The 25,158-nt window shown below is 47.8% G+C and overlaps 1 protein-coding gene across 1 annotated transcript in view; it reads right to left on the reverse strand.

Annotated features, from left to right (window-relative positions):
* Window positions 1–25,158, reverse strand: part of LOC147459342 (uncharacterized) — a 214,509-nt gene that overhangs the window by 30,106 nt on the left and 159,245 nt on the right. The window contains exons 25-28 of the mRNA XM_086510636.1: window positions 24,581–25,124; window positions 23,849–24,493; window positions 23,282–23,771; window positions 22,954–23,200 (exon numbers count right to left, since the gene is read on the reverse strand). Coding sequence (XP_086366762.1) covers window positions 22,954–23,200; window positions 23,282–23,771; window positions 23,849–24,493; window positions 24,581–25,124 — 1,926 coding nt within the window. The remainder of the gene's footprint in view (window positions 1–22,953; window positions 23,201–23,281; window positions 23,772–23,848; window positions 24,494–24,580; window positions 25,125–25,158) is intronic.

Raw genomic sequence — 25,158 nt, forward strand, 5'->3', positions numbered from 1 at the left:
CTGCTGCTAAGTAGGCACCTGAGGGCCACTCTGAGTGCCAGGCTGTCGCTGTGGCCCCTGGCGTCGACGGCCACGGGCCTCCTGCCACCCCTCCTCCGCTGGAGCCCCAGGCTCGAAGGGTGGCTCAGAATCTATGCGCTGTGTCGCTGGCTGAGGCTGCGGCCCAGCCTTGGCAGGCTGGGGCTGAGGTTGAGGTGCAGGTCGTGGTCTCCTCCGTGGACAGGCCTTCGCTAGGTGGCCCATCTGTTTGCAAATGAAGCACTGGTTCGGGAGACCCGAGTACTCCACACTCTGCCTAAACCAACCCCCACTCACCCGAGGCAAAAGGATGACCTTCGGGAGCGTGTGGGTATCTCTGACCAAAACTCGAACTGAAGGGATGCCGGCCGCCTTGGCAGCTACTGATGCTGCCGTACGAGGTGTCTCCAGAACAGTCCCGATGGCGGAGCCAATCCTGGAGAGCAGTGGAAGGTACTCCCTCCGTAAACCCGAAAAGCAGACTGAGATGGGGATGTCTGCCTCCTCTATGAGTACATCCGAAGTCGGGTCAAAACCGTGTCGCCACTGTCGAAAGTGGGCGCGTGATGCTCGGATAGCCAGTGGACTCATAGCTATGACCTTGGAGGCCATCTCGGAAGTCTCGAACTCGATCTGGTAGTACCCCCGTCCGAGGATCTGGACATCCAAAATCTTGCCCACCTCTGCGAGAAGGCGGGCCTGGAGAAGGTCTCACAGCTCTCCTCTGCTAGGACGGGTGCCGAGAACCTTGCAGATGACAGAAGTCGCCTGCAAGCGCTCTACCTCTGCGGCAAGGCTCGCTTGCTCTGTCGGCGAAAGAGCAAGTCGAATGGTGGGCTCAGCGGGGTCGGGCGAGGGGGCTTCAGTTGAGTCCTTCTGTGGCGGAGCTGGAGCCTCCATCTGTGTCTACTGCTGAGTCGAAGAAGCGGATGGAGAAGAACAATCTGCAGCCGAGAACGCCGAACACCTGTTCTGAAGAAAAGGTGTTGCAGAGCCGGGCGAGCACGGGTACAGCGGGAGGGCTAGGGGGGGAGGGCGGCGGGCAGCAGGGGGCAGGAGGTGGGGGGCTGGGCAGGGTGGCGCGAGGGCGAAGGGGGCAGGAGGTGGCGGGCTGGGCAGGGTGGCGCGAGGGCGAAGGGGGGGGGGGGTAGCGCGGGGGTGGCTGAGGGCAGCGTGAGGGTTAGGAGGAGAAAAGGGGGGGGAGAGGGAGCGATGGCGCAAGGGGGGGGGGGGGGGGGGGGAGCGTGCAGCAGCAGCGGGCCTTTTTTCCAAAAAAATCAAGGAAAAGCCCACGAAAGTAGCCAAATGAGACTTTTGCAGAGCTCATGACCAGAACAAAGTCTCTGGTGGCCAAGCTTTCTCAGCAACCGGGTGAATTTATGGTTAAGAAGTGGATGGAGAAGGCTCTTCCCAAAACTTCCCAGCAAAAACTTCGAGAAAGTCTCTGACCTGACGCCACTCTGGAGGAGTTTGTCGCGGCTGCTACTAGGATAGAAGGAGCTAGGAAGCTGTCCATAGACTCCCCTCAGGTAGAGACCCCTTCCCAAGCTCAATTTGATAGCAATTAGCACCATTCCTCAACCGCCCCCTTCTGCCCATGTGGTTACCCCTCAAGATAAGCCGCAGTTGTTTGGTAGAGGAGCCAGCGGGCGTCCTCACTCGGGCACAGAGAGACGCTCTCGGTCTTAGCATTCCAACACGTTCAACTCCCCACACATTCTCACAACAATGGATACCCTGCCTTCAGCTGTTGACAAGCCATCACCTAGTGACAAGCAAGAATCCAAATCTTTGCTCTCCGATGCAGTTTCCGATCCGTGCAGCTTGCCACGTCACCATGCCAACATAGTTTTCTCAAATCTGCCACGTTATCAACAGCTACGCAATTTTAGGAAATCTGTTGCTGCTTTTGCTTCTTCTAGGGTTTAGGCCCCTCGGCCGGTAGCTCCGTTCTTCAGTAGGTCGACACGTCAGCAATTTGTTACATCTCCCCTTCTTGAAAGAGAGTAAGCGTCCGCGATTACATCACATCTGCAAAACAACTCAAGTTAGCTCAAAAAATTTTCCGAGGGTCATTCTGAGGGACATTCAGTTTGCTCTTTTTGTTAAGGAGTTAGCTTCTCCTTTCGGCTGTTTTGATACCACTGTCACAAGACGGGCACCACTGCCAATAGAAAAGAACAGACTGAAAAGACTTTTAACACTTCATTAACAACTGAACTGAGAGAGAGAGACGACACGCGACACGGAGTGGCGGAATTCCACCCCAGAGAGTATTGGCCCCAAACCTTGGCGCCCCTTTCGGTATTTCTTTATATTGCATCAACACAGTACAAGCCGGTACTCCAGACTCCGCACCTTCTCCAAGAAGCATGCCAGAGAATGAGCCCTTAGCACGTATTTAAAGGCCCTTCGCCTATGAAAAGCAGTTTACATGAAAAGCCTTCAAACTCAAAAGCTCCTCGTTTAAAAGCAATGCCAAAAAGCTGCCGGCGTAATTTACGAAAATCCGTACAGCCGCCACGTCATCAGCCAGCGCAAAACGCGAAAATCCCTATAGCCAGCCACGTCATCATGCCATTGCAATTTTCGAAAATCTGCCACGTCATCAGTAGCTACGTAATTTTCAAAAATCTGTTGCTGCTTCTGCTTCTTCTAGGGTTTAGGCCCCTCGGCCGGTAGCTCCGTTCTTCAGTAGGTCGACACGTCAACAGTTTGTTACATCTCCCCTTCTTGAAAGAGAGTAATCGTCCGCGATTACAGCATATCTGCAAAACAACTCAAGTTAGCTCAAAAAAATTTCCGAGGGTCATTCCGAGGGACATTCAGTTTGCTCTTTTTGTTAAGGAGTTAGCTTCTCCTTTCGGCTCTTTTTATCAAGGAGTTAGCTTCTCCTTTCCGCTCTTTTGATCAAGGAGTTAGCTTCTCCTTTCAGCTCTTTTTATCAAGGAGTTAGCTTCTCCTTTCATCCATATCGGAACTCTTGATATTCTGGCGTAGTAAAATTAGCCATCACACCCAGACCGTACTGATCTTCCACGGGTGTCTTGATGCACTAAAATTACATACCCAGGCAATCTCATCCAATTAGGAATATTCAATAGTTGGCACATCACAATGCAACACAAATGATCACATATGCATGTTACAAGACATGGAAACATAAAGCCGCCGATGAACACCCCCCCCGCAAATAACCATCCAGGTCCGAGCCATGAGCTGTTCAACGACTCCCTCATCACTCCTCCCGCAAATAATTTAAAAAGGTCCGGGCCATGAGATATAGAGGCCTTTTACAACCAAATGCCCCCCAGACCGCAGCCTGCATTGTTTGGAGGTGCTGAGAGTAACCACTACTCAGACTTCTTAATACTCCCCCCGTAAATAACCATGCAGGTCCGGGCCATGAGTAACAACAACAATACTCCCCCTGTAAATAACCACAAGGGTCTGGGCCATGAGTAAAAAAAACAGCATTTTTCAATCATTCAATATTCCTCCCGCAAATAACCACAAGGGTCCGGGCCATAAGTATGAACAAGCATTCTCAAACATCATTTCTCACTACTCGACTCGGGAGTAAAATCACCAATCATTGAAACAAGTATTAAAACCAGAGTCAAATAATTCAAATCAGCACCAAGACAGGTTCAAAACAGATACCATCTATTTCATCCTGAAACTTGCACCAAAAAATTAGGATTAGGTTCATTTCGTAGCCGAGCACAGCATGGTCCATTAGCTCTTGGACAGACATTGTTTCTTTGGCGGCGATGGTAGTCCCAAGAGATAGCAATCACACCAAACCTCCAAGGTCATCTGCTCGTGAATAGACATCTACTGGGAGATGTCGAGAAACTTCAAGTTATAATCTGCTAGGGTTTCCATGGCAAGCATTTCATGGAGTATGCTGCTTGGTAGCTGTAGACATCAACATCTGCATGGCACTGCTTCTAAGAAAAACAGTGACTTGAAACAAATTTGAATCCTTCTCTTGCAAGTGATCTTAATTGGCTTATGCCCTGTAAGATATGAGCGGTGAAGACGGGAGCACGCCCGATGCGCGATGAAGCAAGGGTGGGAGTGGCTAATAAGTCCGGGTTGGAGGGCGAAGATGCCTCGAATAAAATTCCAATAGCTTTGTATGCTCTTTTGTAGGACCGGTATGCTTTCAGAAAAGCGCACGCCTGATGCTCTGATACCACTGTCACAAGACAAGCACCACGTGCCAATAGAAAAGAACAGACTGAACAGACTTTTAGCACTTCAATAACAACTGAACTCAAAGAGAGAGACGACACGTGACAAGGAGTGGCAGAATTCCACCCCAAAGAGTATTGGCCCCAAACCTTGGCGCCCCTTTCGGTATTTGTTTATATTGCATCAACACAGTACAAGCCCGTACTCCAGACTCTGCACCTTCACCAAGAAGCATGCCAGAGAATGAGCCCTTATCACATATTTAAAGGCCCTTCGCCTATGAAAAGCAGTTTACATAAAAAGCCTTCAAACTCAAAAGCTCCTGGTTTAAAAGCAATGCCAAAAAGCTGCCAGCGTAATTTATAGAAATCCGTACAACTGCCACGTCATCAATCAACGCAAAACGTGGAAATCCGTTCAGCCTGCCACGTCATCATGCAAATGCAATTTTCGAAAATCTGCCACGTCATCAGCAGCTACGCAATTTTCGGAAATCTGTTGCTACTTCTACTTCTTCTAGGGTTTAGGCCCCTCAGCCGGTAGCTCTGTTCTTCAGTAGGTTGACACATCAGCAGTTTGTTACAGCTCCCCTCACTGATTATAAAAGCCCTCGTCTCACTGTGTCCATCTTGGGGCGGCAATTCTCAGGAGTGATAGTGGATGGTGGATCTGGCATCAACTTGATGCCCGAGTTCACTATGATAGCTCTAGGTCTACAGCCTACTCGCCCTGCTCCCTTCAAAGTTACATTGGCCGACCAGCGGACAATCTACCCAGTGGGCATAGTGGACAAAGTGCCTCTGCAGGTACAAGACGTCACCTTTAACTTGGATTTTGTTGTGGTTCGTCTTCCCCAAGTTGAGGGAGGATTTCCCTTGCTCATCGGTAGACCATGGCTACGCCATACTAAAGCACTGCATGATTGGGGAAATGACACAATGTGGATACATACTCTTGGCTCCCCAATGCAACCCATTCGCCGAGAAGGAGGCATGGATCCTGTGGTGCTGTATAGTTCTTTGTCAATGGAAACCAACCCTGAACAAGAACAGCATACTCCACCTGACAGTTCAGATGAAGATCTGCTGGAGTGGTTGGAAGCTACCAAGTCTATGCCTTGTTATGGGGTCTCTCTTCAATCTCTACCTCAAGAGGCATTCTCCTCCAAAGTTTCTACTCTAATTGAGCCTAGTAATTCCCTTGAGCTAGCAGCAGCAAGTGTGCCACCCGACCTAGCCGCCAATTTAGAGGGCACACAGGCCGTAAAAGCCTTCAACTCAACCCTGTCTGTTTGTCTCTCCGACCAAGTCAAAGATATCATGTGTGTCTGCTATACTACCCTCCACCAAACCTACAACGCAATTTTCAGCAGTGCCCTCTCAACAGCCCATAAAGAGTAGTCAATCACAATTGCTGTGGTCTGTGTCACATCAGATAAGGTTAGACTCATTAGCAGATGGTTTTGAAAGCGCTGGGTGTCAAAATTATGGGAAGTCAAGTGTGTGTGCGGCTATCTTTTACTCAATCTATATTCTGCTCAGTCTGGCATTGGTATACCACCAAAAGTATTTCTTGCCCACACTGGATAATATCAACTTGCGCTTCTCCACCAGAAACCCTATGCTCTATGAGCACACTTTGCAGTATCTTCCCCAATCACCTTGCTTCTCGCCACCTTCTCTACCCCTAGACCTTGCCCCTACCCTTCCCTACCCACCCCCTAACCCTAGACCTCGCTCCCTCCTACCCACCCCCTCACTCTTCCTCGCCCCTATCTAACCCAACCCCCTCACCCCTACCCACCCCCTCCCCCTCGCCTCTACCCACCCTTGCCCCCCTCGCCCCTACCCACCCCCTCGCCCTATCTACTCCTCCTCGCCCCTACCCACCCTTTCCCCCCCTCGCCCCTACCCACCCCTTTTCCCCCCTCGCCCCTACCGACCCCTTTTTCCCCCCTCGCCCCAACCCACTTTCCCCTTGCCCTACCCACCTTTCCTCCCCCCTCGTCCCTATCTACCCACCCCTAGCCCCTCACCTACCTACCCCTTCCCCTCTAGAGTGAAGAAATAAAGCACTACGATGCCTGCATATACAGAGAACCCCATAATGAATGTGCTGCGAAAATCATTCATGTGCACGTATTGGAAAAAGGAGAAACCGCAGCCTACCACTTTGCTGAATAGAAGGCAGAAAGTTGATGTCCAGTCAGCTTCCCATTGGTTCAATTCCTTCGTGTATGTGCTCAATGTATTTAAAGACTGGTTGCATTTACACTAGCTTGGTGGGATTTGTTCATCTTGGAAGTCTTCAGTTTCTACTTTCTGGTCAACCGGGGTCATTACTTCTTCAGCATATCTTGAAAATATCGGCATTGCTTCATTGGTACTTCCTCCTAGGAACTCAAAATCTTCTCCAAACATCACCTTCTGTAGTCAGAGTGTACTGCATTTTTCTTGGTGTTTCATTGTTCTCTCTAGTTTCGAGTGTACTGCGTTGTTCTTGGTGTTTCACTGTTCTCTCTAGTTTCACTGTTCTATCTCACCGAGACAGTGAGTGGTCTTGTGGCGGGCAACCTGTAGCAGGGCTACAGTGTCACTGGCATGGAACAAGTAGTTAGTTGCAGTTGAGCTTGAGTTCACACTAGGCGGACTCTCGCTTGGGCAATGACACGTGGCAAGTGTTACGGATGGTGGTTGAGCGGACACCGTGGCCAGATGACCACCACCTCAGTTAGGAGATAGGCTTAGCTAGATTGGGATATCTGCCAACTGTTGGTGGCTCTTTAGGAGATAGATATGAGTGGTTGGTTCTAGTGGTGGGTACGCATCATCATCTACTTTTGTGTGGTCAGTCATCTAGAGTCTCTCATCTGGAGTTGTACACAGCACGCCTGCACCATCCCTTCACTCGACACCCCCCATTGTACCTATGAGATCTGGGCTGGAGCTGAGTGTGCTGCCATGCCAGAGTCTGTATCGGTTTCTTTGAGTTGGTCGATGTTCCTGCTGTTCATGATCTGCTGAGTCGTACTGTTGTTGCTTTGTTGTTCTTTATCTTCTGTGTTTGCATTCTGTGGAGTGAGATATCACCCACATTGCACTGAGGAGCATCCACTATAGAGATCACGACACATTATCTCTGCAACAATTAGCTAATTCTTATTGTGATCATGTCTATAGATTCTCAAGACCGAAATGCTGCAGTCATTTCGTCTTTCATTCCTACACTCAAACAAAATCATATGAGAGAGTACACAACAATCAGGTTCAAGTTTGGGAATTCCCATTTTCCATATTCAGAAAGTCACACAGCAGAATACTGTCAGCATAGCAATATCCATAAAATCCAAAGGGAAATTAGTGACTCTATTCCATTCACGTAAACTGTGACAAAGGAGCCGAGTGACTCCCCTCTTGTGCAGTCTCGTCTGCACCAGATTCAACCCTACTGATCCGCAGGATCTTTCGGTACAGATGCAGCTAAGCCGAAAGCCTCAAGGTAAAGTTCCAAAATTTGAGGAGTATTTGCTAGGTCCTCCTCCATCCACTTCGCATCCAATCCACTAAGGACTGCCAAATCACTTTACCTTTCACTTTTCTTTCCTTATGTGCCAGAATCTGTTCTGGAACGAGTATCTCCTCGCTCTCTTGCACTTCGGATTGCTCATCAGGCTCCCCATCAACTGCCACCTCACCCAAAAAGGGTTTCGAAAGACTCACATGAAACGCATTGTGAATCTTCCAAGTATTTGGCAACTTGAGTCTGAAGGACCATAATACCTCATGCTAAGCTTAGGAAAAACCCGTTCCTTTCCTTTTCGTTTCCGTAGGGGTGCCTTCTCAAAACATAAGAGCACCCAATTATCTTCCTTCGACTTAAAGTCGCATCTATGTCAATCTGCTACCTTCTTGTGCCGTGTTTGAGACTTCTCTAGAGCCTCGCGAACCTTGGCAAAAGCAGTGTCGAAGTCCCTCATATACTGTTCAACTTCAAAAATCTTGTCTTTGGTGCTTAGAAAAGGAGGGACCTTCTTAGCACCTTCGATTACCTCAAATGGCGCCTTCCCCGTCAAAGAGTGAACCGTGTTATTGTAGGCAAATTCCACAAAAGGCAAATATTTTTCCCATCGAGTCTTCTAATCCGAGATTAAGACTTCAATGAATCCAAAACCACTGAATTTTCTATTTCAGATTGCCCATCCGTCTGCGGGTGGAATGATGACGAGAACTGCAACCACGTGCCAATGCTCTCCCAAATTGCCCTCAAAAACAAACTCGTGAATTGGGGATCTCTGTCTCACACTATCGTCTCAGGCATACCATGTAATTGAAAAATATGAGCAATGAATAGTCTTGCTAAATGATCAAGTTTGATTGTTTTCTTTACTGGAATGAAGTGAGCTTGCTTGCTAAATCTGTCAATGACAGTCCAAATGCCATTGTGTCCACTTTGAGTCTTGGGGAGATCAAAGATGAAATCCATAGCAATGCTTTCCTAGGGGGTGGGAGGTAATGGGTAAAGGCTGTAGTAGTCCCTGTGCCTTATGCCTGTCAAACTTGACCTTTTGGCATACTAAACAACTACGAACAAAGTCATCCACATCCTTTTTGAGTCTCGGCCAAAAGAAGTAAAGCTCCACACCTTTCAAGGTGGTATCTATGCCATGGTGACCTGTAAAAGGTGGACAATGGCACTCTGTCAAGACCTTTTCCCTCAAAGGCTGTGTAGCACACAACATCGTTTTTCGCATCAAATAGCCATCCCGTATGGAATAACCTGAAACACTCTCCTTATTCTGTATCCAAGTAAAAAATGTCCGCAAAGTCAAGATCTGTGGCGTACTGGACAACCATATCCTCAAAGCTTCTGTGATGAATCGCGGATATAGCCAGAACCAAGGGCTTCTGAGACAATGCATCTGCCACTAAATTCTTTTGCCCCTAAACATGGACAATCTAGAAGTGAAACTGTGACAAAATGTTAGCCCATTGCATCCGCTTGTCCAAAAGTTGCTTCTGTGACAAGAAGTAGCGTAAACTTTGGTGATCTGTAAAGACTGTGAAATCGGCTCCGATTAGGAGCCGATTAAATATTGTTGCCATTGTATAAGAGCATGGATCACGGCCAATAGCTCTTTCTCATATATCTGTGTTACCAATTCTGGCTGTGAAAACATCCTCCTTTCATAAGCAATCACATGGCCTTGCATCAAAACTGCTCCCAGACTACGACCACAAGCGTCTGAAAAGCAATCACCTTTGTCAGTTCCCACGTGAAAGGGACTCATTTTTGAGTCAGTAAATGCAAAGGTGAAGCTGTCTCTGCAAACTTCCGAATGAACCGCCGATAATAAGAGCACAAGCCCAAAAAGCTTTGAACTTCGTGAACATTCTTTAGGTCAAGCCAATCGCGGACAATCTCGATTTTGGCAGGGTCCATCTGTACTCCTTTTGCTGAGACAATGTGTCCCAAGAAATGTATCTCTGCTAAGAAAAACTCACTCTTTTTGGCATTGATAACCAATCTATGCTTCCGCAACACTTGAAAAACCTGTAGCAGATGATGTCTGTGCTCTGCTTCATTCTTGGAGAAAACTATAATGTCGTCGAAGAAAGTGACGACAAAAGATCGATACTCTCGGAAAATCCTATCCATCATTCGATTAAATGTTGTTGGAGCATTCATGAGTCCAAAAGGCATCACCAAATATTTATATAAACCAAAAGTTGCCCGAAAGGCTGTCTTGTAGACATCTATCGGAGCGGCGATTCGGATCTGATGATATCCACTTTTCAAATCAATTCTGCTGAAACAAGAGGATCCCTAAAGTTTTTTGAGAATATCATCGACCTTTGGGATAGGGAGTCTGTTCTTGATGGTGATTTTATTGAGAGCTCTATAATCAATGCACATTCTCCAAGATCCGTCTTTCTTTAATACTAAAAAAACCAGAGAGCAGTAACGTCATGTGCTAGGTTGGATGAGACCCTTTTCTAGTTCTTTTACTTAGTTCATTATTTCTTCATTTTGGGCTTGGCTACCTCGATAAGGTGGCCGGTTCGATGGTGTACTTCCAGGAATCAAATCAATTGTATGGTCCTCAAGACGAGATGGAGGTAACTCGTCTAGTAGGCCTTCAGAGAAGCAATCAGCCTGTGTGTGCAGAAAGTCTTGTCATTCTTTATCTAATTCAGACATATTGGTTCTTTGTTCATCATTCAATTCTTTCAAGCAAATCGAGTAAACAAAAAGACTGGATTTCATTAATTTCAAAATGGCCGAAGCCGATACAATAGGGACGGACTTGCCCTTCAATTTTACATCAAGCACAATTTTCCTGCCCTTTTCATTCATCAAAGTCGCTTTCTTAGCCCACCACGGCATTGTTCTTGTGCTACCAAGGGATTCCTAGGAGGACATCACACCCTTCCAAAGGCATGATGCAAAAGTCCTCGTGCCCTAAATACCCCTGACAATGCAAACGAAGTTTGCCAGTGAGACAGGTGTAATGGCAACATCTCGTTCACGTGCCGCTAGAACTGCCTCCGCCTGTGGCCCCATCCTGTCGGGTGTAATTCTAAGTCGAGCCGCCAATTCAGGTGAAATGAAGTTGGCCTTGGCTCCTCCATCAAAGAAGATGAGGGATTCCTGATCTCTTACTTTGCTCCATGCGCAGCAAAGTTCTGTGCTTTCGTCCATCTGATTTAGGTCGGTCCCCATACAATGTGATACCAGTCCTGCTTTCATCTTTTCTTTTCTGCCACGTTCCTCAGCCACTCTGGAACTCTCTAGCCTTTCTTCTGATACCACTATAACAAACTTGGACACCCCAAGTCTAGAATTTGGCACGACACACAAGAGAGAATCACTTTAAACACTTCACAGTTATATCACAGTTCAATTGAGTCGACACGGCCCGGTGTAGTTTTGTGCCCAGAGGGATTGGCCCCAAAGACTGGTCCCCCTTTCTGTATCTCTTTTTGTATTAATAATTGAGCAAAGTACAGTTGCCCTTGGATCGTCTCTGCTCGCCAGCTTGTCAACACAAATGAGCCAGAGAGAGCCCAAGGGACTTATTTAAAGGCCCTTGGCCATGGGAAAGGCAGTACATGAAAAGCCTTCAGCTCAAAAGCATTGGCTTCTCAGAAACAAGCAGCGCAAATAGCGGACTTCCGTACAGACAGCCATGTTAGTAGTCCAGCGCGTTTTGTGGAAATCCATACAGACAGCCACGTCAACATGCTCAGCGTGAATTGTGGAAAATCCGTACAACAACAGTCCGCCAGTCTTTTTATTTTTCCTAGTGTCCCTAGCGCCCTGTCAGCAGGTGCCCTATAAGTTAGGTACACTTACAGACATGCCACGTCATCAGTTTGTGACACTCTATAAATAAAAATAAGTATCAAAAGGGACGCAAGACTTTGAGGCGCTAGTGCATATGGAAGCGGAACTCCACCACTTCGTGTCTAGACTACCTTTAGTTTTGAAGTTCAACTGTTGAAGTCTCTATTTTATTCGTGTGTGTTGCTGAAGAATTATCGTCTTGTCAATGCCAAGCCCGTTGCAACAATATCATACTTTCAGCCGATTCTTCTCCTCACGAGGATCCGGTCTGATTTTTGTAGCACAGGCTACGCACTCTGACAGAGTCTTCTGTAGCAAGCTACAGTGTCACTTTCACAGGACACAATTACAGTTAGTACAGTTGGTCTGGTCTGTTCACACTGGACGGACACTCTGGGCAGTGACACATGGCAGGGATACGGATGGTGGCCTAGTGGACATGTGGCCAGGTCACACTTAGCTGGCTGACATTTATGAGCCGTTGGTGGCTCTTTATGATTGTATCTATGAGTAGTAGCCGTTGGGTCATTATCATCATCTTTTATAGATGGTCGGGTCATCGTCTAGGTAGAGTCTTACACAGAGCACTGCTTCACCATCCCTGCACATCTGAGCCTCGACACCCCATTTGTACCTGTGAGTCTTGGGCTGGAGCTAAGTGTGCTGCCACGCCAGAGTCTGTACATGGTTCTTTGAGCTAGACGAGTCCACATGTTCTGGTCCATTGTTGTTCTCCATTGTTTCTGTGTTTCATTCTGTTTGAGAGAGTTTCCATTTGTTTGAGTGAGATTGTCACGCACATTGTACTGAGGAACACCCACACTGTAGAGAGCACGACACATTATCCGCGCTACAGGTGCTCTCATTTTGGCGACCACGATGGGATCTCAATTGAAGTCTCACTCTGTTGAGTAGCTGGTTTCTTCGCTTCGCCTGTGTAGCCTGTTGGTCTGGTCCAGTTTCACCCTTGACAGCTTAATCTAGTTGGTCTAGTCTCTCGCCTTGTTGGTCTGGTCCTCTCTCGCCCTGGTCCACCCAGTCCTTGTCCTTCTCGTCCCTGGTCTAGTCCTTCCTCGTCCTGGTCCAGGCCAGGTGGTCTAGTCACTCGCCCTCGTCTAGTAGAGTCTAGACCAATGTTCAGCCAAGGGAAGGTCTTCTTGCCCAAAGCTTGGTGGGGTTGGCGGTTACTGCATGACACATACAAGGAAGTCTTTGGAGCGTCAAAGTGCACTACTGAGTCCTCTGAAGTACTACCACAGACGGCATCAACCCTTGGTGCCCAGTAGAAGCATATTAACCCCATCACCCATACCTACTCATACGGCTACCTCCATTCCTTTGACCGGTTCTACATCCTCCAGGTCACCTTCTCCGGTAAGGCTCTCCCCCATTTTGTTACAGCAAGCTAGTGAGCAACAGACTCGGGAGCAAGAGGCCATGGAGGAGCTCACAAGTGTTCTGGCAAAGGTGAACATCAAGTTCCCTACCTTTAAAGGTCTCTCCGCAAAAGATGCAGACGACCATGCTCGGAGGTTTGTCTCTCTTTGCAGAGGTCGTGGCCTCAACAGAGAAGACGCATACCTGGTGCTCTTCCCGTCCACCTTGGATGGTCTTGCAGATAAATGGTACAGTCAGTTTGCTGAAAACCACTTTACTACTTGGACCATGTTAAGACAACAGTTCTGTGAAGCTTTCCGACTAGGGGATTATCAAGAGAAGATTCTAGATGAGTTGGCCAACCTGTTGCTCCAGCCCAAGGAGACATTTGCAGAGCTCATGACCAGAACAAAGTCCCTGGTCGCCAAGCTGCCTCAGCAACCAGGGGAATTCATGGTGAAGAAGTGGTTAGAGAAGGCTCTGCCTAAGACTTCTCAACAAAAGCTCAGAGAAAGTCTCCGTCCTGAAGCCAGTCTGGAGGACTTTGTTGCTACTGCTACTACAACAGAGGGAGCAAGAAGGCAGTTCACTGACTCTCCTCAGTTAGATATTGCCCTTGTACTCGTGGACAGTCCATCAGACCCCTTGACTTCTTTAAGAAGGGAACTGGAAGCCCTAAAGTTATAGCGGGCCCTTCACGAAGAGAGATCCTTCTCTCTCAGACAGGAGAAGCCTCCACATCAAGAGGCTTATGATCAACTTAAAAGAGAGTTAGAAGAGCTCAGGTCTCAGCTAGAGACTAAGGCTATGGTATGGTGTAGTTCATGCCGCTCTCCACGACACCCTCCACAGGACTGTCCCCTTCGCTCTTATTGCCACTTCTGCGAAAAATCGGGTCATGAAGATAAGGATTGCTACTATATAAAGGGATTGCACAAAATACAGCAAAGTCTTGGTCCTACTCTCCAACAGGGGTTAGCACCAGCATCCAACATGGTTTCCCACTACGGCCATCCCAACTACATGCCACCTTTGCTCAATACCCCTACTGTCCAAGATATGTCAAGTACTTTCCCGACTCAAAGTTTTTATAATGCTAATGCCACCTCAACCCCTCAGAGCTTCTACACTTCAGCCTCCAACTCCATGTAGCAACCACCTCGTCCCCCGTTTCATCCTTCCAATCGGCCCATACTCAGCTACAGATGTGGAGAATACGAGAATTATCAGAGCAAGTGTCCTTTACCTGAGGGGTCCCCTCCTTGTCGTCATTGCCCTGATTCGAAGGATCACTACAGTAAGGATTGTCCCACGCAAAGGGCATCCACGTCTTCAAGCTCGACTCAGAACCAGCAAGAATTCACCTTCCCGAAGATAAACTTGATTACTATGAACACCGTGCCTCAACCATCACCTGCTACTCATGTGGTTAAGCCACTGCAAGTGGAGGAGCCTGCTGGTGTCCTTACTCGGGCACAAAGAGCAGCTCTTGGTCTCAGTCTGCCCACAGGTCCACCTCGCCAGTCCCCACTTCCTCAAGCTGGTCTATTTGACCCAAAGGACGAGTCCTTCAAAATTGCTCAGAGCAAACCAACTTCCATGTTATCTGACATTGATGGAGCCTTCTTGGAAGCAGTGGCTGACTTGGAACAGATTAAGGTCCCAAAGGGAGCCCAGTTCGAAGGCGCCAAGCCCACAACAGAAGCCGTCTTGAAAAATACTTTTCAGCAGGTGTCACTATACGACATGCTAAAGCTCGACGCAACACTCAGAAGTGACACCTTGTCAATCATTCAGTCTCTGTACCTGGGGGCTGGGCCTAGTGGCGGGCACCTCCCTGTACAGCCCTAAGAGTCTTATTTGATTTCCTATCCATCTGCTCCCCTCACCGATTATAAAAGTCCTCGTCTCACTGTATCTATTCTTGGGCACCCGCTATCCGGCGTCATCGTTGATGGTGGATCTGGAATCAATTTGATGCCCGAATTCACTATGATGGCCTTAGGTCTAAAGCATACCCGACCTGCTCCTTTCACTGTTACATTGGCCGATCAGAGAACAGTCTACCCAGTGGGCATAGTCGACAAGGTGCCTCTAAAGGTACATTGGCCGATCAGAGAACAGTCTACCCAGTGGGCATAGTCGACAAGGTGCCTCCCCAAGTAGTGGGAGGTTATCCCTTGCTGATTGGTAGGCCATGGTTGCGACATACGAAAGCACTTCACGACTGGGGAAACGACGCCATGTGGATACATACTCCTGGCTCTCCAATGCAACAAATTCGTCTCGAAGGAGGTATGGATCCGGTCGTTCAGCATAGCTCTTTGTTAGTAGAGTCCAACCCTGACTTGGAGCAGCCGGTCCCTCCTGATGGGTCCGATGAACACTTACTGTAGTGGTTAGAAGCTACCTCTTCGATGCCATGCTATGTAGTCTCTCTTCAACCTTGCCAACAGATTCACCCTCTCCCCCTGATCCTACACCTGAAGCTAAACCTGAAGCTACAGTTGAAGCCAGTAGTCCCAGTCAGCCAAGTGAGCCAGAACCAAGTGGACCGGTCTATGGTGCCCATCCTTCAGAGGGTCCCTTGATGGAAACCGTCGGCCTGGGTGAGCCTATAACCCACCATAGAAGGGGGAAAAAGTCTCCCTTGCAAGAGTTGGCCAACACCCCAGCTCCTTCCTTAGCCTCTACTCCATCTGACTCTCCACCCATGCCGGAGCACTTTGAGGTATCTGAGGATTTACTATTTGCAGAGCTTCCATCAGGATGGTTGCAAGAAGAGTATGCTGATTTCAACATTGATCAGACGCCAGCTCATAATGTCCAGAAGCTAACAGAGGCGGCACGGTCTTCTCTCCCTGACGCAGCCTCGCCCACTGCACCGCCTGACCCAGTCAGAGAGGTCAACCTAGGCGGCCCTGACAACCATCAGCCCATCTTGTTAGCCACTTGGTTATGGGATCACCCCGCTCTACTTGACCTGGTAATCTCTTTCGTGCGCTCCTTCAAGGATGTGTTTGCCTGGTCTTACCACGATTTGGAAGGAATCCCAGCAGAGCTAGGAGTCCACACAATTCCTCTGGTTGAGGGGGCTAAGCCGGTCAGAGGACGGGCTTACAAACTGAATCCCAAGTATGCAGAAGCAGTCAAAATCGAGTTGGAAAAAATGCAAGAAGAAGGTATTATTGTACCAGTAGAGCACTCAGAATGGTTGTCCCCTATGGTTATTGCCCCAAAGAAGCAGTCCAACAAAATTCGAGTTTGCGTCGACTACCGGGCTCTGAATAAGGTCACAATCCCGGATGGATTTCTGACACCTTTCACTGAGAGAGTCCTCGAAGATGTCGCTGGCCATGTACTGTATAGTTTTATGGACGGGTTCAGCGGCTACAATCAGTTAGGAATACATCCTAACAACCAAATCAAAACAGCTTTTGTGACTCCCTAGGGTATTTTCATCTACACTAGAATGTCTTTTGGGCTTAAAAATGCACCGCCTTCTTTCAATCGCATAGTATATCTCATCTTTTGTCCTCTGCTTACTGATCACCTTCGCATATTCATGGATGACTTTTCCACCTTCTCAGGTGCTCAATGTTCGACCCCAGTAGAAAATCTAAAGGAGCATCTTGCTCAGCTCTCTGCAGTCTTCCTTCGGTGCAGAGAAGCACGTTTGAAGCTCAATCCGAACAAGTGCCATTTTTTTGTCACAGAGGGCACACTGTTGGGCCATGTTGTGTCTGCTCAAGGTTTGGCACCTGACCCAAAGAAGATAGTGGCCATCTTGAAGTTACCTCCTCCCATAAATCCCAAAGGTGTTCAGAGCTTTGTGGGCCACACCGGCTATCATCGCAGGTTTATACGTATGTATGCACAGGTGGCTCAACCATTGACCCGGCTCACCAGTGCTGCTGTTCCCTTCCAGTGGTCAACACCTGAGGCCGAAGCATTTGCATACCTCAAGAAACGCCTCACTGAAGTGCCTATTCTAGTTGCCCCGGATTGGGCCCTACCTTTTCATGTGCATACAGATGCCAGTCTGCTGGCTGTGGGTGCTATGCTGACTCAGCCTAGCAAAGAGTTCAACTTGGATCGCCCTGTACATTATGCAAGTCGCCTGCTCACCAAAGCAGAGCGCAACTATAGCACCACAGAGAGGGAAGGTTTGGCTATAGTGTATGCTCTACAAAAATTTCGTCACTATTTGCTAGGGGTCCACTTCACAATTATTACTGATCACCATGCCTTGCGCTATCTGCTTAATAAGCCACTGGTCGCAGGTCGAGTATGGCGATGGCTCCTCCTATTCCAAGAGTTTGATTTTGAAGTGGTACTTCGTCCTGGTAAGCATCATGTAATGGCTGACCACCTCTCTCGCATTCACACAGGTGAAGAAGCTACCGGGATTGCGGATGACTTTCTAGATAGCAGTCTTTTTAAAATCGATACAACACTGGAATGGTACGGCGAGGTCCTACATTTTCTATCTACTGGGCTGTACCCAAAGAAGGCATCTCCACTGCAGAAGAGGAGATTGCTGTTGAAGTCCAGGCCTTTCACTCTGATTGGGGGCCAGCTACAAATCGGGACCAGATGGTGTTCTGAAGCGTTGTGTCTCGCCTCATGAGGTGGAGCATATTCTGGAGGATGCCCACAATGGTCCCACTGGTGGCCATTACCCTGGTCACATCACTGCCCAGAAGATTCTACAAAGTGGTCTATGGTGGCCCTACGTTTTTAAGGATGCAATAGCATATTCTAAGGTTTGTGATGTGTGTCAGCGCTGTGGGCCGAAGCCAAGCAAGCAATCCAACCGTCCTCTGCAGGTCTTGATGGCGTGGCTACCTTTTGAGAGATGGGGCTTGGACTTTGTGGGTCCAATATATCCCCCGGCTCAACTAGGTAATCACAAATATCTGCTAGTGGTTACAGACTATGCAACAAACTGGGCGGAGGTACTAGCGACAGTAGATTGCAATGGCAATACAGTAGCCAAATTTTTATATGAAAATATTTTATGCAGATTTGGATGCCTCTCTGCAAGGTGTGCAAAGTGATGTATGGTATCCTCACCGGAGGGGCACAACTCAAATTTTCGTCTTCAGCATTGGCTGCCAATCATCCCATTTGTCCAATTAGTCTCCCTCCCCTATCTCTTAAATTCGCCCTCCTCTGCTCTCTCCAAATTCGGCTCCCTTCCCTCCCAAATTCGCCCAGGCTGAATTAGCCCCTTCCAGAAATTCGCCCCTGCCTTCTCCTACCAATTAGAACCCCTCTCATATTTCCCAATTCGTCCATCTCTCCCATCCCAATTCGACCCTGCCCATTTCGCCCCCTATGCCTCCCAAATTCGCCCTCTGGTCCTATCCGCCCTCCTAATTAGCCCTCTGCCTCCCAATATCCCCTTCCCTCCCAATTCGTCCCTTTTCATAGCTGTCGGCTGCAAGAATTTGGGCCTGCGAAATTCGCCCTCCTCTGCCTGGATTCGCCCCTGCCTATATTGGATTCGCCTCAACCCCTTGTAAAATTCGCCCATCCTTCATAAATCGCCCCAGCTTATTTTGGATCCGCCCCACACCTATTCAATTCCCCCTACCCAGTTGCACTACTTTCGCCCCTACCCTCTACCCTCCCACTCTCGCCCCTACCCTCTAACCCTCGCCCCTACCCTCTCAGCACCCCCTCTCGCCCCTACCCTCTACCCTCCCGCTCTCGTCCCTACCCTCTAACCCTCGCCCCTACACTCTCAGCACCCCCTCGCGCCCCTACCCTCTACCCACCCACTCTCGCCCCTGCCGTATTTTGTATTCGCCCATACCCAATTCCTCTGCAGTCGCCCCAACCCAAAAACATTCACCATGCCACAAATTCGCCCAAGCTTATTAATTTCTCTGCTACCCTAACTTACTCGCCTCAGCCCTAACTTCTTCGCCCAACCCCACAATAAATCGCACCAGCTCCCCTGCCGTCCAGAGGCTGCCTAGCCAAATTCCAAATTGTTTCTATACTCCGCCTTGGTCTGCATTTGTCTGATCGTGTGGTGCTTTTCCATCACTTGGTCTACTCAACTGCTCACTGTTTGTCATCCACCCGACCTCACCATGGTAGGAGGTAGCAAGCAACAGGAGAAACAGCCAGAAGGAAGTAGCAAGAGAAAGGTAGAGTTGAAGAAGAGGAAAGCTCAGGTTGCAGAATCAGAGAGCGAAGCAGAGGAAGTATCTGCAAGCAGCAGCCATGGCATAGATGACTTTACCTCCAGTGACCCAAGTGATGAGAGCTACAAAGCAGACTCAGCAGCATCTGATGATTCAGATGTAAATTCCGACTCAGGTGCTTCCAGTGATCAAGAGGAACATTCAAAAGTGGCTCAGAAGAACGAAAAGCAGCCAATCATCACTCATGAAATCACGAGGCCTGCTTCTTTGAAAAATCGCATAGCATTCTCATTAAATTTTCATATGCAGCAACCTCGACCATCTCTCAGTGAGGTGCTTTCGACTGCTCAGCTACGGACTCTGGGCCTCACAGCATTGGCTGATGCAGATTTACCTGATACGGTTCCAGCAGAGCTGACACATCAACTGTTGAAAGACTTTCCAAAGGTCCGGGGCCACAAGCTAACAGCTACAAGGCTTGGCCATGCCATGGGTATGACCAACTTTCCAGCTGTGAAGTCTACTACTCGCACTTTCTCTTTGCTGTCCAAGGATGCGACAATTCAAGCATATCAAGAGCTATTCAGTTCGGATCACCCGGATTATGAGCGAAACAGACGGCTTCTCGCAATCTTCAGGTATTACTTTCTGGCTCGAGATGCCAAAGAAGACAAGGCAAAAACTGATCTTCTCACTACATTCTCCCACTGCGACGGGCTATATTGTTTAATCCACACTATCCCTTGTGGATTCCACGAGATTCTCTTCAGCTCTTTCCAGACTAGGGCTAAAAGATTTCGGGCCCAAGTGCAGTCTGTGCAGTTAAGTTTTAAATGTTTTGCGGCACCTCTCTTGGCATGGGTCATAAACATACCTATTAACATAAATGAAGTGGATGAGGAGCAGGGAACCTCGAAAGGGAAAAGCAAAACCGTGAGCATGCAGGTTGACCCCACAGTCACCAAGAAAAAGAAGATCAAGGCGAAAGTGGTGAAGGATACAGTGAAGTCTCTACTCTCCTTGCCAGTTTCTGAGAGCCAGCAGACTAGGGTACATCTTCAGCGTCACACGTCTACTTCTGCCCCTGGTTCTGCTGTGCCGGCACCAGTGTCTACTGCCGCTCCTCAGGACATGATGGTCACTTCACCCATACAGGATCCTCTTCCATCTTCTACCATTGTCACTCATACACCGGTCAACATATCTCTCGCTCCACCTACAACAACAATCTCCGAGGCACCTACTACACCAACTGTACCTACTGTACCTACTTCTAGCTCGCCGGCTGTGCCACATGTGCGCCCTCCAGCATCACATGCATCTGAGGGATCTTCAGGTAGGACCTACTCCACTTCTCTATTTCAGCTTTCAGAGAAGTTACTTCAGGACTCCAGAGCTGCTATTGCCACCATCGAGCTAGGCGCGGAGTAGCTAGCTGCAACCCACCAGCATCACTCCGCCACATACGCAGCTATGGAGGGATCTCTGCGAGTTGCCGAGAGTGCCATCGCAGAACGAGATGCAACGATTTTTGCACTACAGCAAGCATTGAAGATAAAGTAAAGGATTATTGATGACCTAAAAGCACAAATGCAGGGATTTCAAGAAATGCTTATGTATGGTAATAGGCCTACCCAGGCTCCTGTGGGATATGGATGGACTAGGCCAGGGATACAAGTCCAGAATCCAACAGGCTTTGCAGCACCAGCAGGTCCCTCTCAGCCCTCTCAGCAGTTCATAGGACACTACCCAACAGGTCCCTCTCAGCCCTCTCAGCAGTTCATGGGACACTACCCACAGCCCCAGTTCCAGTACTTTACTCAGCAGGGATCACAGGTCCAGATGCCACACATGCAGAGCCAGAGTGTTCCGTGCTGTGACGGTGTTGCTGGTGCACACCGCCATGGTTGTGTTACTAGGCGTCCGGAGTTTACTTCAGGGCAGGTGCTTCCATCCGCTGTGCAGATGGCTGCTACAACCACAGGAAGCCAGGTTATGCAGAGCACAGTCCAGCAACCGCATCGTTACACAATCGATCTGATGGCTCCTCCCGATCCGGATACTTCTGGACAGCAGTGGCGACGACACTTTCCCTTGGGTGACAAAACTATGCTCTTGCCCCACCTTTCATTGTACATGTAGTTACTTTTGCAGTTTCATTCAGTTTTGGCTCATCAAGACGGTGACCAGTCTTGTGGCGGGCAACCTGTAGCAGGCTACAGTGTCACTTTCACAAGACACAGTTACAGTTAGTACAGTTGGTCTGGTCTGTTCACACTGGACGGACACTCTGGGTAGTGACACGTGGCAGGGATACGGATGGTGGCCTAGTGGACATGTGGCCAGGTCACACTTAGCTGGCTGACATTTATGAGCCATTGGTGGCTCTTTATGATTGTATCTATGAGTAGTAGCCGTTGGGTCATTATCATCATCTTTTATAGATGGTCGGGTCATCGTCTAGGTAGAGAGTCTTACACAGAGCACTGCTTCACCATCCCTGCACATCTGAGCCTCGACACCCCATTTGTACCTGTGAGTCTTGGGCTGGAGCTGAGTGTGCTGCCACGCCAGAGTCTGTACATGGTTCTTTGAGCTAGTCGAGTCCACATGTTCTGGTCCACTGTTGTGTCTCTGTTGTTATCCATTGTTTCATTCTGTTTGAGAGAGTTTCCATTTGTTTGAGTGAGATTGTCACGCACATTTCACTGAGGGGCACCCACACTGTAGAGAGCACGACACATTATCCGCGCTACATCTCCGAGAAGGAACAGGAGCAGGTTCTCGATACACTTTTGCAAGAGGAAGATTCCAATGGGAATCACGACTCCAACGACAATCGATCTACTGAGGATGAGTTTGATGATCTTCTTGACGACTCTCTCCAAGAGGATCAACAGGCTACGATCTACATTGCTGATTGCAAGTGAGCACTGTGAGAAGAGGTTGATGATTGCACGGGACCCGGCCTATGCTAAACACATGAAGAACCAACCGATTTTTTAATTAATTGAATTATGGCAGAAGACTTCCCGATAATCTCTAAGTCAGCCCTAAAAACCAATGTAAGGCCGAAAGGAAAAAAGAAGCCCTCCCTTCTGAGAGAGGAGGACATTGAACCTGCTATGGAACGCAAAATCAGTGAGATGATAAAGTACCACAAGCACTCAAGAAAGGGATGGAACTCCGAGTCTTTTCCAATGTACTCGGGCAGACAATCCACTTTTGAAGAACTTTGTTTAGAAGGGATCTAAGAATCAACGCCACCTACGTGTTCACTTTGAGGATGGCATTAGCCCTCCTTCCTCTCCTCCCTCTTCTACTGATGAAGATCGACCGGAGACAAAGAAGAAAAAGTATGAGAATACCAGATCTAGATGAGGCAGAAAGAGCTACCGACGCCCAAATGTTGAAATTACCTCTTCTGATGATTCGGACTCCATACGAGGGAGGAAGAGGCATAAGAGGCAGCATGTCATTGATATTCAGGGACAAGTTACATAACATAGAGAAGCAAGCCACAATATGTAGAGGCACTACTGTATACTTACCAAAATCTTGCTTGGCTTCTTGGTAACAAACCACATTAGATGGCAATAGCCCAGACTTTTCATGTATCATCTTTGTGCTGCACAATCACGGTAATCTCCATTCTGCATCTTTGTGCCTAAAACCACTTACCTGTTTTGCTTGCGAAAAGAAACACACTACGGATATCCTAGACTTAAATCGGAAGTTCTAGTCTGGTATCATTATGCTTCATATCTGTACAGTCACCTGTTGAACTGCCAAGCATCACTCTGATGCCAAGATGCAACAATTGAAATACGGCGATGAAAGATGCAACAATTCTCACCTTTGCAGCCTCAAAGCTACCTTGTTTCATCAAGCCTTTTGAAGCTGCGTAGTAAACATGAGCTCGCTCATCATCAAGCTGATGTGCAAAATTTACACCTTCTTCTTCCTTCCCCTTCTCCAATCGGTGGTTGAATGCACTTTGCATCTTTTGATAGAACAGCAATCTATTTTGAACAATATCATCCCAAGCTTCAGCGTCGTCCATGGCTGAAGAGGGCCAGCGGTCCCTCCACTCTGACATTAATCTGATTTGGAAACTTGTGAGAAAGCTGCTATTCCAGATGCTAAATGCAAACCAATGAACATTTTGAGCAAGAAACCCAAACCTGAGCAAGCCATTAAGTTGATAATTTGCAATGTTTTCCAAAAATTCACTCAGCTCAGTTGTCTTCTGAAGCTTAATGATTTGAAGGCGTCTAGCACTACTTGCAAGGGGATGAAACTCTGCCCAGTGTTTCAAAAAGCTTTTATAGCATTCATGTATGAAAAAGCGAGCACGATCAAATTGATCATCCGAAACTGCTAAGGTGGTTACTTGGGTACTGAACTCCTTCATAATAAAAGTTTTCTTCCAAGAATCATCTGACAGAGGTTGTATAAACTCTGATAGCTTTGAATGATGAGTAGGGATCTTGATTGCTGCCCTGATAAACAAGCTTAAATAAGAATCTTGAACCCTAGGTTCCCACAGCCTGTCCAAGGACTCTTCCACTTGAAAAAGAATCTCATCCATGACAGCTTGCCAATTTAATAGGTTAGCAAGGCAATGAAGTCTTCTGGTATACCACAGGTCCTGTTCTACATCATTTGGAACAACTGCCATGACAAAAAATACAAAATAAGTTGAAATTCTCTGTAAGAGTTCGGAGCAAACCGGGCAGTATCGAAGTTACCTGATTCACCTTCCATTTCATTGAACTGATCAATGGCCTTGTCATACATTCTCAAAGCTCTAACGGATTCACCTTCGAGCTCAGCCTCGAGGGCACAATGTGTTATATTTGCTTTAGTAAGATGTTTTTTGTAGATTGAGAGTACAATATCGTTCTCTCCAATAGATCTGTACAAGTTTGCAAGCTCCAACCATGCTTGCTCAATGGTGTTTGGCTCAGTTGTTACTTGCCCTTGTGACCCTTTATGCCGCTTTCGAGCATTACCCAAATACTGCCATGGTGCACTGGATTTCACAATAGCATTTTCCAAGTACAGAATGCCTGATTGAAAATTCGTAGATTTTGTACTGACTGAACCAATCAAGCTTGGCTTAATCCAAGAATCCTTGTCTTGCAAGCATAAGGACAAAGCACTGCTTATAAATGAGATGTTATTTTGAGTTTTTTCAAACGCATTTTCAATAGCTCTTGTCACCAAAGTTTTCAGGTCATGTTCCCCGTCTATATATTGATCAGGTGAGATGGCATAGATAGCACAGAACAAAACCTGCAGCAATAGACGTGAGAATGTAGAATCTTTTTCAGCGAGAGCAGCAAGTGGCCTGATTATTTCTTCATGCTTAATCTCAATGTCCGGTAAGTCTCCTACGAAACACAAACGTAAAGTATTCAGGTATGAAACTTTAGTAATTATCAATAACACAAGTGTGTAACTGAACCGGGGTGTCGTACCTATGCGATATTGTCTCAGTATATGAACCTTATTGGCTCGTTCCACAGCTTGCTGCGCCATACGTGCTTCTCGTCTCTTCATGGTGTTAAGTACACTTCTCAATATTTGAGGGCGGGATGCACTCGGGTGAATCATTCTTTTTTTTAATGCTGCAGATATATTACCCTGAGCCTGAGGTCCAGGAATGAATGAGGAATCAAAACTCCTTCTGTTTTGTCTTCGTGATAAGGCAAAAAGAGAACTTTCTCCTTCTCCAGTCATAAATGTAGAGAAAGAATGGCCCGCTTCGGAAGATTCGAGCGTTTGGGACTGTGACATGGTTGCCCTTATCATATGTGGATGCCTTATAGGATGGATAGAATTATCATCGTCGTTGCCCTGAGTTTGGAATTGCGATGAAGCTCCTTGACTATCAAGAAACATGGGTGTCATGGGCAGCGTGCCTGACAGGAGGGATGTGTCAAGCGTGTACTCTTTGAATTCGCAGTCAGAAAGAGGAGCATTGAATATAGGTCTCCTGAAGTCCACTGCTTCTTCACAAAGCTGACGAAAACGACAATAAGGAAGCTCAAATTTG

The sequence above is a fragment of the Adiantum capillus-veneris genome, chromosome 4, assembly GCF_014529385.1.
Source record: "Adiantum capillus-veneris isolate H3 chromosome 4, ASM1452938v2, whole genome shotgun sequence".
In the NCBI taxonomy this organism is placed as follows: domain Eukaryota; kingdom Viridiplantae; phylum Streptophyta; class Polypodiopsida; order Polypodiales; family Pteridaceae; genus Adiantum; species Adiantum capillus-veneris.